This window comes from Catharus ustulatus, chromosome 16, assembly GCF_009819885.2.
Source record: "Catharus ustulatus isolate bCatUst1 chromosome 16, bCatUst1.pri.v2, whole genome shotgun sequence".
NCBI lineage: Eukaryota > Metazoa > Chordata > Aves > Passeriformes > Turdidae > Catharus > Catharus ustulatus.
In genome coordinates, this window is record NC_046236.1 from 2,551,469 (window position 1) to 2,563,469 (window position 12,001).

At 48.9% G+C, this 12,001-nt stretch overlaps 1 protein-coding gene across 5 annotated transcripts in view; it reads left to right on the plus strand.

The window, feature by feature from the left end:
- Positions 1-10,104, plus strand: part of LOC117003727 (CREB binding protein) — a 95,602-nt gene extending 85,498 nt beyond the window's left edge. For all 5 annotated transcript variants that reach the window (XM_033073891.2, XM_033073896.1, XM_033073893.1 and 2 more), the window contains 4 exons: positions 243-410; positions 3,395-3,556; positions 3,821-4,102; positions 5,711-10,104. In XM_033073891.2, coding sequence (XP_032929782.1) covers positions 243-410; positions 3,395-3,556; positions 3,821-4,102; positions 5,711-7,879 — 2,781 coding nt within the window. In that variant the 3' untranslated portion in view covers positions 7,880-10,104. The remainder of the gene's footprint in view (positions 1-242; positions 411-3,394; positions 3,557-3,820; positions 4,103-5,710) is intronic.
- Positions 10,105-12,001: the final 1,897 nt, after the last annotated feature.

Below are 12,001 nucleotides of genomic sequence, written 5' to 3' on the forward strand. Positions count from 1 at the left end.
ATGAAGGGATGGGATGATGGGGGTCAGGAAAGCCTCAGCACTGGTCCTCAGATGGACCAGGGAGTGCGGCTGCCAGGCTGGGTCTGGAGCTGGCCCAGGAAAGGAGCCCTGGCAGGAGCAGCTCATGGCTGTGGGTGAGCCCAGCTGTTCAGGGCAGCTCTGGGCCATGTCTCTGGTTCTTCTCTCTCTCTCCTAAGTGATCTTCTCTATTTATTCCTGCTCTGGTGTGATGTGCTCAACAGGACATCTTCAAACAAGCAACTGAGGACAGGCTGACCAGTGCTAAGGAGCTGCCTTACTTTGAAGGTGATTTCTGGCCCAATGTGCTGGAGGAAAGCATTAAGGAGTTGGAGCAGGAGGAGGAGGAGAGGAAGAAGGAAGAGAGCACTGCAGCTAGTGAAACAACAGAGGTGGGTTAGCTTTATGTGCTATATTTTCCCTTAGCTCACAAAGCTGGTGATTAATGCTGTAATATAGGAGGTCACATCAAATAAACTAGAAAAGATTATTTACAGCAGACATTAAATCAAGGGTCCCTTTAACTGCATTTCTGTTTTTCTTCTTGGTTAACAAATGCACTGATGGCTTGGTTTGGGTTTTTTTAACAGACTAGAAGTCACTTGTGTCAGTTCAGCATCTCTCTTCTCAGAGAAATGTGTTAAGCTGCTTTTGCCACGCTACGTTTGCTTACAGTCACTTGGCTGAGCTTCTGGTTCACACCTTTGCAAAGCACCTCCAGCATTTGCATTTTGAAAGGTGCTGGATTTTTCAAAGCTGAATGAAACGTGGCTGTTATTTAAGCACAGGTACTTGTAGTCATTTGCAACAGTAAAGGGCTGAAATTTCAAAGTGTTTATTGCAGGCTTTGCGTTGGTGGGGAATGTTGATCCTGATGGTGCTGTTCCCTCACCAGCATTCTCTCTTTGTCTATAAAAACCAACCAAGCCAAAAAAAACCCCAACAACCAAGTTTTTCAGGGCCCTGGACAGAATGTCATCATTCATTTTTATTTCCATCTTGATTTTATCTGCAACCAAATGGTCTCAGCACTTTTATACTGTCCCTTCTGCTTGAGATTTGCAGCAAGATATTTTGAAAATAAATGTTGTAGGAAAATCTGAAGTCTAATAGATTGAAGTAGAACCAAAAGCTTTACCTGAGGAAAGCCCCCTGTAAGCTTAGAAGCTGTGATTGTTTGCCTTCAGTCTGTGTTACATGGGATTGATGTGGAGGGATGAACCTTAATCCATCCATTTTGTGATGTCAGAAAGTTCCTTCTGTTAAACCTTAGCAGCTCTTTCAAAGTTAATGCAGTCTGTGGCTGTGTTTTTTATGGAACCACAAAGTTAACAGCTTTCACTTTGTTCCTTCTGAATGTGACTTTGAGATAGTTAGCAAACACTGCTGTGTGAAAAGAAGTGGAAGGCAAGGCTTGGAATTAGGCTGCAGCCCTCTCTTGCTGACAGAATCATTTCCAGTAAATCAGGGAAAACAGTGGTGTGAGCCTTTACTCTGCATCTAGGAGCGGGGAAAAGGCCAGAAGAATTCACTGTGAACTCAGACCTAAGTTGTGGCCTGAAATGACAGGATTCAGCCTTGGCTGGGAACATCCCTGTGCTCCCACTTAATGCCTGGGGCAGAGGGGGACACAGCCAGAACCCAGGGTGCTGAGGTGTCATCCAAGCATGGGACAGTGGGGTCTTTGCCTCTTGCCTCAGGAAAAGGAGCAGATTTAAAAGCTTGAGGATTTCCTCAGTGCAGACACCTAAATTGGGTCCCTTCATGGAGGAAAGTGCCCAGCAATGGGATTTCCATGGGTGCAAGCACCACATGGATCTTGGTACTGAAATGGCACAGAATCTTAAATTCTTCATCCTGAATTTTGTGTATGTGAAGAGAAAGCTTCCTGCAAGTGAACATGTGCTGCAGGTATCAGTCAAAGGGAATCTAAAGAGGTAAATATTCAGAATTCTTGGCAAAGGTTCTGAAGGGGTGAGGCTCCCCCAGGAACCATCCATCAGCATTTCTGGCTGAATGTCAGAATGAAATGCTACAAACACAACCCTACAACTTCTTAAAACAGCCTGGAATACTTTGTGCAGTTTGCCAAATATCAACTTGCTAAAGGTGAAGTAGAAAGAAAGCTTAGACTTGGCTTGTTTGATAAGTTCCAGTCTTCATTTTGGTGTTTAAGTTTTAAGATCTCAGTTGGTGCTTTAGGATGGCAAAGGAGGGCAGGCTCCAATTCCATCAGTGGGAGGAAATTTGGGGGCAGTCGAGGTGGGAATAACATAAAACAATCTGAATCCCTTCAAGTCACTTAGAGCTCTGTCTGGTTTCCCATAAAATAGTCTAATTTTAATTTCCAAACAGGTTTGGTCAGAAAACCCACAAAATTAGTTAGAAAGAACCCAAGAGTGGACAGGGAAATCCTGCCCAAACCTAATTAATGGAATGGAAGGATGGCAGCAGTCTATAAATAGAATTGCTTCCTGCAGCTGGAATATTTTTGTTTTCCTGGAATAAATATGGCTGTGGACAAACCCTAGGTTTGCTTGTACATACTGTTCATGGAACGTGTGTATGTGTATATTTATATATATCCAGATATTTCAGTAGCTTATTTTTAATATTATGATGACCAACATGCTAGAAGTTGGAGAGGGGGTTTTTCCTGAGCCCTCCCTGCCAAGGTCTTGGGGTTTGATTTTTTTTAGGGACATGAGAACTCTGGAAGTTATTTCTGTTTTCCCAGGTCATCTAAATAGCATCATCTGCTATTTCCACTCTCTTTACTTACATCTGACATTCAGTGTATGGCCACTGTGGTCTGTGTTGTAACTTGGGCACAAGTGGAGGCTTGGGAGATGATTTTTTTGGGAGCTGACGTGCAGCTGGAAGTCTGCAGGATGGAGAATAATGTGTTTTGTTGGTTTCAATTGAAATCCTATCTGTGTCCTAGCCCTAAATCTGTTCAATAAAAACAAGCATTAAATCAGAGCTCAAGCAAGTATGTGACACACCAAATGCACAGCAGAGCAAAGTACTGCACTCCTGGAATTTTAGGTCCATATTATTTGTGTCATTTTATCATCAGCTGCAAGATCTAAAGCAGTGGAAGCTGAAGTATGATGTTGGAGAAGGAATAATAACCAGTATAAAATGGGAATTTTTTAATGTATACATACTTTAAAAATCTATTTTTAAACAGTGTTTGGATTTGTTTGCCTGCCAGTTTGGCTTTTGATTTTTCCTGGAAGATAGGATATATTTAACACAGGAGGGTTGATTTGCAGGCATTGGAACAAAGTTCTATTCCTGACAGCAGAAGTGTGTCACTGTGAGCCCAGTGAATGGGAGAGAGCTCTCCAAAGTGTAACATCTTTTATTGCAGGGGAGCCAGGGCGACAGCAAGAACGCCAAGAAAAAGAACAACAAAAAAACCAACAAGAATAAGAGCAGCATCAGCAGAGCTAACAAGAAGAAGCCCAGCATGCCCAATGTGTCCAATGACCTGTCTCAGAAGCTCTATGCCACCATGGAGAAGCATAAAGAGGTACTGTGGAGATCTGCTGTGAAAAGAGAAGGGTTTATTCCTGTAAATGCAAGCGTGGTGATATTCAGAACTGAAAAATCAGGAGAAATAAGCCCTGTGGTTGGGCCAGGAATGTTTCTGTTGCATAACAACACACTGGAAGAGATTAGCCTAAACTAAGTTAATTAGATAAGGTTTGTAGCACACCATCACAGAGAACAGCAGCTCCTTCCTGCAACGTTCCCTGACCTCTTTGCCTTTTATTGCTTCCCCATTTCCCTGCAGGTGTTTTTTGTGATTCATTTACACGCTGGGCCCGTGATTAACACTCTGCACCCCATCGTGGACCCGGATCCTCTGCTGAGCTGTGACCTGATGGACGGGCGGGACGCCTTCCTCACCCTGGCCAGAGACAAGCACTGGGAGTTCTCGTCCCTGCGCCGCTCCAAGTGGAGCACGCTGTGCATGCTGGTGGAGCTGCACACCCAGGGCCAGGATCGCTTCGTCTACACGTGCAATGAGTGCAAGCACCACGTGGAGACCAGGTGGCATTGCACAGTCTGTGAGGTACGTGTGGGGCACAGGGGGCACTGCCCAGTCTGAGGGATGGCAGCACTGCCCTGTCTGTGAGGGATGGTGGCTCTGCCCAGTCTGAGGGATGGTGGCACTGCCCCGTCTGAGGGATGGTGGCACTGCCCCGTCTGAGGGATGGTGGCACTGCCCTGTCTCTGAGAGATGGTGGCACTGCCCTGTCTGAGAGGGATGGTGGCACTGCCCTGCCTGTGAAGGATGGTGGCACTGCCCAGTCTCTGAGGGATGGTGGCACTGCACTGTCTGTGGTGGACGTGTGGGGCACCTCAGAACTCAGCCCTCTCTCATCCTACAGCTGGTTTGATGGGGGTTTTTTGGATATTGCCCAAAGTTCCTCCAAATTAAGCCCATCCTGGTAAAGGGCTGCTAAGCCTTAAGGGGAGGTGACTGCCACATGGGTGCCTCTTCTAGAATAAGTGACTTTAGTTGCTCAACATGGAAAACGCCAGTGCTCTGGAACAGCTCCTGCTGCACTGTCTATTCTGCTGCTGCTCCTCTGCATACAGACAAGTTTTTAACTTAATTCTAAAGAATTGTGGCTCTTAGAATGGTTTAGGTTGGAAAGGATCTCAAAGACCATCTTGTTGGTCTCAAAGACCCCTCTACCATGGGCAGGGACATCTTCCACTAGCCCAGATTGCTCAAATTGCAGGATTTGTGTTAGAGAGAAGTGGACTGTACTGGTACAGTAGAAGCTTGAGGCTTCTCCGAGGGCTTGTGTTGACCTCTGGCTGTAGCTGAACAAAAGAAGTTTGAATAAGTGCAGCCTCGTTTTTGCACTGTAAGTTATTGCCAAGTTTGTGGGGGAAGAGTCTTAATTAATGTCCCTGAGGAGAGCAGTGAGCAGAGCTTCTTGAGGTGAGGCTGCAGGACGTGGGTTGGGCACGCACAGGAAAGGAGGTGGTGGAAGGAGGTAGGGCCTTTAGGCTGCCTCTGGGTATCTCTGTGTAAGGGAGTGCCCTTCCTCCAGCCAAAAAAAGGGACAGAGCAGCAAAAATGTGGGGGTTTTCAGGTAAGTGTGTCTTTGCTCTTGTTTAAAGATTTTTTAAAAATACGTATTTAAGGGTAGCATTTATTAGTCAGTAATGACACTGAGGATAAATAAATGGAGAGCCAGACCCTACTTTTTAGGAGTGACCATAGATTTCTCTTACTAGGGGAAGGTGTTGGCACCCCAGTAGGCATCACAGAAAAATAAACAGCTAATGTCTTCAAAAGGGAAAAACTGAAAAGAAAAAAAAATCTCTGCAAGACTTTTTTCACATTACAAAATGACACAATGATAGCCCCAATTGCATTGTTACCTGCAACAGTGAAGAGCTGTGACTGCAGGCTGGCTTTGCTGAGGCTGCTGCCCCAAAGCCCAGTCCCACTGCCTGGCAAGGCTGTGCAGCCTGAGCACAGGTGTGAAGTGGCAGCTGTTGACAGTGTGTCATCGTGCTTGTGCTCTGTGTGGTTGTAGCCACAGACACCAGTGTATGCCTGCAGAGGGGCTGGTGCTGCTCCCCTGGCACCACGCTGCTCTCTGCCCGTGTGGTTTGTGTCCTGTCAGCAGCTGAGCTCTGGGTTTTCTTCTCCTTGCAGGATTACGACCTCTGCATCAACTGCTACAACACTAAGAGCCATGACCACAAGATGGTTAAATGGGGCCTGGGTCTGGATGATGAGAGCAACAACCAAGGAGAGCAGCAGTCCAAGAGCCCGCAGGAGTCGCGACGGCTGAGCATCCAGCGCTGCATCCAGTCCCTCGTCCACGCCTGCCAGTGCCGCAACGCAAACTGCTCTCTGCCATCCTGCCAGAAGATGAAACGGGTTGTCCAGCACACCAAGGGCTGCAAGCGCAAGACCAATGGTGGCTGTCCAGTGTGCAAACAGCTCATAGCTCTTTGCTGCTACCATGCCAAACACTGCCAAGAGAACAAATGCCCCGTGCCATTCTGTCTCAATATCAAACACAAGCTCCGACAGCAGCAGATCCAGCACCGCCTGCAGCAGGCCCAGCTCATGCGCAGAAGGATGGCTACCATGAACACCCGAAACGTGCCTCAGCAAAGTTTGCCTTCTCCTACCTCAGCAACGCCTGGTACCCCTACGCAGCAGCCAAGTACACCGCAGACACCGCAGCCTGCTCCCCAGCCCCAGCCCTCCCCTGTAAGTATGTCACCGGCCGTTTTCCCCAGTGTGTCCAGAACCCAGCCCCCCACCACGGTCTCGACAGGAAAACCCGCGAACCCGGTATCGGCGCCGCCGCCTCCGGCTCAGCCGCCGCCGGCCGCCGTGGAAGCGGCTCGGCAGATCGAGAGAGAGGCTGCCCAGCAGCAGCAGCAGCAGCTCTACAGGGTCAACAACATGAACAATGGTTTGCCTCCCGGCCGCCCGGGACTCGTGAACCCCACGGTGGGCTCGGTGAACCAGATGCCGCAAGTCAGCATGAATGTACCCCGGCCCAACCCGGTGAGCGGCCCCGTGATGCCCAACATGCAGCCCGGGCAGTGGCAGTCGCCGCCCATGCCGCAGCAGCAGCCGATGCAGCCGGGAATGGCCAGACCGGTGATGCCGATGGCGACGCCGCAAGCCGTGGCCGGGCCCAGGATGCCGGGCGTGCAGCAGCCGCCGCGGAGCATCACCCCCAATGCACTTCAGGACTTGCTGAGGACCCTGAAATCACCGAGTTCTCCGCAGCAGCAACAGCAGGTTCTTAATATCCTTAAATCCAACCCTCAGCTTATGGCAGCTTTTATAAAGCAAAGAACAGCCAAATACGTGGCGAACCAGCCTGGGATGCAGCCGCAAGCAGGGATACAGCCCCAGCCCGGGATGCAGCAGCCGCAGACCGGCATGCAACAGCCGGGCATGCACGCGCAGGCAGGACTGCAGAACATGAACGCGATGCAAGCCGGAGTGCAGAGACCGAGCGTCCCCCCGCAGCAGCAAGGCATCGGAGCTATGAACCCCCAGGGACAAGCGATCAACATCATGAACCCCAGCCACAACCCCAGCATGGCCAACATGAGCCCGCAGTACCGCGAGATCCTGAGGCGGCAGCTACTGCAGCAACAGCAGCAGCAGCAGCAGCAGGGAGGGGCCGGCATGGCAGGAGGGATGGCAGCACACAACCAGTTCCAGCAGCCCCAAGGCCCGGGTGGTTACCCCCAAGCCATGCAGCAGCAGCGGATGCAGCAGCACCTATCCATACAGGGCAGTTCCATGGGACAGATGGCTCAGATGGGACAGCTGAACCAGATGGGCCAGCCCGGCCTGGGGGCGGACGGCGCTCCCAACATCCAGCAGGCCCTGCAGCAGCGCATCCTGCAGCAGCAGCAGATGAAGCAGCAGATAGGGTCCCCCGGGCAGCCCAACCCCATGAGCCCACAGCAGCACATGCTCTCAGGACAACCGCAGGCGTCTCATCTCCCTGGCCAGCAGATCGCCACCTCCCTCAGCAACCAGGTGCGGTCCCCAGCGCCCGTTCAGTCTCCCCGTCCCCAGTCCCAGCCACCACATTCCAGCCCGTCACCCAGGATACAGCCCCAACCGTCACCGCACCACGTCTCTCCCCAGACTGGTTCCCCCCACCCAGGACTCGCAGTCACTATGGCTAGCTCCATGGATCAGGGACACTTGGGCAACCCAGAACAGAGTGCAATGCTTCCCCAACTAAACACCCCCAACCGCAGTGCGTTGTCTAACGAATTGTCTCTGGTCGGTGACACCACCGGGGACACATTAGAGAAATTTGTGGAGGGTTTGTAGCATTATGGGAGCATCACTTTTGTTTCTTCTTTCCTTTCGTGTTCTTGGATATTTTGTACTGAAAAATTCAGACATCTGGGTTGTTTTGAATCCTAGATGGAACTGCTGCTTCCTACAGATGGAAGAATTAATTGCTGTTTAAAAATAAAAAGAAAAAAAAAACAATACAAAGAATATATTTTTTTGTTAAAGCCAGGCGGTTAAAATATCTGGTCTCTTTTGTGGGTTTTTTTGGTTTTTATTTTTTTGTTGCTGTTGACTCATACCTTTTTTTTAACGGGGAAAACAAGTTCATTATATTCATATTTTTTATTTGTATTTTCAAGACTTTAAACATTTGCGTTTAAAAGAAGAAAAAAAATAATATTCAGAAACTTTCCTGAAATAATGCAACATTATAGCGTATCCCGGTAACTTTGACACATGGCGGGAAGATTTTTGTTTTCTATAGTGAACTCTGCAGGCGTTTGAAGTATTACCCCTGGGAAGATAGGAATTGACTCTTGCACACATTGGCCAACGCCAAAATCCTTGTCTTGCAGATGTAGAAATTGTTGCTTTGTTTCTCTGATAAAACTGGTCTTAGATGAAAATAGGGATGATCACTCTTAGGCCGTGCTGATCTGGATAGAGAAGAAACATTCTTTTCTTTCTTTCTTCTGTGTGAAACTTGAAACGAGGAAAGCAATTCTAGTGTAAATCATGCAAGCGCTATAATTACTATAAATAAGAAAATCCAAGAAGATTCAATCACTGTATAGAATGGTAAAAAGAAAAAAAACTCATTTCTTACTTATAATATCATATTGTTAAATAAACTGTGTGCAACAGACAAAAAGGGTGGTCCTTCTTGAATCCATGTACATGGTATTAACACTTAGTGTTTGGGTTTTTTGTTATGAAAATGCTGTTTTCAACATTGTATTTGGACTATGCATGTCTTTTTTCCATTGTATATAAAGTATTGCTTAAAATTGATATAAATTACTGAAGTTTTTAACATGTATTCTGTTCTTTAAAATTCCATGTAAGAATGTTTAAGGTTTTTATTTATTTATATATTTTTTTCGATCATGTTCTTTGTAAGACATAGCTATGACGATTCACTCATGACCCGGAGCAGCCAGAGGCAGCGGTAGGAGAGGCACGATCCATGGATATTGTAGCTAGCATGTCTGTTTTACAACACCCTTAGAGATTGTTTCCTTTTTGGGGAGGGAGAGCAGAGGGGAATGGTTCCCAGACATCGACTCTTCGCAGGTGTTCATCCATAAGGGTTAACTGGAATAAATTATTAATAGCCGTTGCTTTTTAAAAACTGCATTAATTTAGAGAAGGATCACCAATGAAAGGAAAATAGAGAGTATTGAGTTAATTCTAGGCTAATTTATTTAGTCTACAGTAAAATATGAACCTATTGACTTTAACACTATTTTTCTGCTGTTAACTCTGAGTCTAGATTTGAGGGTTTTCTGTGGAATAAAAAATAACAAATCATGTACATGTTCCCTTTAATATCCTGTCACCATGCCCTCATGTCCCTGGGATACTCACTCCTCCTCCCCTCAGTGAATTGCTTTCTGGGAGTTAAAAAGTCCAGGGAGAATTTCCCAGCGTAGGTGTGAGCTCAGACCAGGAGGAGCCCAAAGCCCATCCCTGAGAGCTCGAGGTGTCTCAGCTCCGTCCCTGGCGCGGGCTGTGCAGCTCCACGCGGTGTCCTGGGAGCTCCGGGCACACGTGGCTTTTCACATCCAGTTCCTCCAGCCTTAACGTTTTTACTGGGACACTGGTGGGGGAGAACAGGGGGGAAAGAGCAAATCTTTATCTCAGCTTTTGTCCCCGTACTGTGAAAATAGCGCCCTGCGGCGCCACTTCATCCTTTTTAACTGGAGAGGGTCTCTGCTTCAACTTTTACTGGCAAACTTTTAACTGTTGTACCTTTTTCACTACCATCAGCTTCATCTGCCCACGCAACTGTCTTCAGCAATTCAAGATGTCAAAATTTGGGGCTGGGGTGAGGTCAGTGAACACTAAACCCAAAGCTTGTCCAAAAGAAATTGCTGTAAAAAAAAAAAAGCCAAACATCAAAAAAAAAAAAAAAGATGGAAAGCCCTGATGCTGTGTCTCATGCTGTGTACTTAAAAAGAGGAAAAATACTATATTTGTGATCAAAAAGAGGAAACTTGAAATGTGCTGGTGTTTCTAATAAAAGCTGGTAAAACTGCTTGGATTGAAGGATGGTTCCACTTGGCTGGTGCCCGCGAGGATCAGCGGAGCCTGACGCCCGAGGTTAACTGCGCTCAATCTCACTAATTCCTCTAAGTAGCCTCCATTTTAAAGGCATCGGCACCGCTTCCGGATTTGGATGAGTCCTCTGTGGAGCACAGAGCTGGTGTGGCCAGGCTGCTCCTCGCTTGGGTGCCCATTCCTGGGAAGAGTGGAAAAAAACAGCGGATGGGAAGCAAATACTGGAATAATTTTTAGGCGCAACCTGAAGTGTGGTGAGATCACAGCGCCAAGGGATCGATGTAGATCCGATACCCAGGTGTGTTAGGTAAGAGCAGATGTTTCACCAGGAAGGGAAGGGAAATGCAGAGCTGAAATCAAACCTGCGCACGGGCTGGGGGTGCAGTCCCTGCAGCCTCGCGGGGTTCACTCCAGTCTCCTGTGAGTGTTGATATGAAATTCAGCGTATCTGAAGCCTGGATGGGCGTGGCTTTTCTAAGTCCCTGTCTGATGGGGAGGTAAGGTCACGAAGGAGCAGCATCCTAGAAACGGGAATTTATAAGGCGAGAGTGCACTGATGTTTGGTCCAGGAGCTTTACCACCGGAGAGGGTGGCTAAGACCTTCCCCTCACTGAATTTTGGAGTGGAAGAAGGTGCTTAAATCTGAACGCCGAGCTGCAGCGATTTTTTCTTTTCCCGGGCTGCCCACCCTGCTCCGCTCTGCCGCTGGCTCCTGCTCCCTCCGCCGCTGCTGCTGCCGCAGGCTGGGAGCTTTCCCTCTCGCTGCCCGCACAGCTGGGCTTCCCCCATGGCTCATCCCTGTCCCACCGGGACACAGATCTGCCCACAGCACTTTGTGAGCGCTCCCCGCTCCGTCTGCTCCCGCTGCGTTCGAGCGAGGGGGAGGAAGAGGAGCCCTCTTGCCCACCAGGCTGGGAGGGTCACCCTCAGTCACTGCTAAAGGCTGCAGTAGATGTTGTCCCTTCTAGCCTGTGGCAGTGAACAGCAGTAAGTGACATCAGTTGATGGTTTACAGGGTGATCTGGATGTGCGACGGGTGCTTCTCCCAGAGCAAATTTCAGCTCGTGGTTCTTCCAGTGCAAGGGAGATGGAGCAGCCACCCTGGAGTTGGGGGAGCACCGCAGAGGTGCTGTGCAGGGCAATCTGTGCTGCCCCGCCCTTCTCTACAGTCGGGAATTTGAAATGCAGAGCAGGACGCTGCCAGGGCAGTGATTGAAGACAGTTGGAGCCAAACCCCGGATAACTGAAAGCCTGGGCAGAGGGAAGGATCTGTATCAGATCCCCTTCGATCCCTGCAGGAGCACATCTCAGGGCTAATGGTGAAAGCACAGCCAGGGTGAGGCAGGAGGAGGATTCAGGTGTTTCACAGCCAGGTACAAGAGCTCTCAGGAGTGCCGTGGGGTCAGCGGGAGGTAGCAGTGAGCACAGCACAGAGGGAAGTGTTTGCAACCGGCTCAGAAGTCATTTTGGTTTTGGCTGCAGCACAGGGAATCTCGATGAAGGGCTGGAGTTGGTTCCAGGTGGAAATGCAGCCAGCGGAAGGCTGTCGGAGTGATGTGTTGCACCTAATTCATAACATCGAGTGCCCCACAAACCCTGCTCCGTGCGGGTGTTTCTTAGACATGAACCTCTAAAACAGCACTCAGCTCGGCATAGTCCCAAAACATCAGCTGCGAGCACGAGTGAATTGCACACGGAGCTTTCCAGCGAGCTCCCCCAGGCCCGGGATTACAAAGCTGGCTCTGTTCGGTGGGCACGGTTCCCTCCTGAAAGCTCCTCGGTCTGGAAGTGGTTAGTGCTCACCGAAAGAGACCTGCTCCATCTTTTATTTTTGGCTGTGGTGCTCATCGAGGCCAGGCTCTGCTCTCACGCACG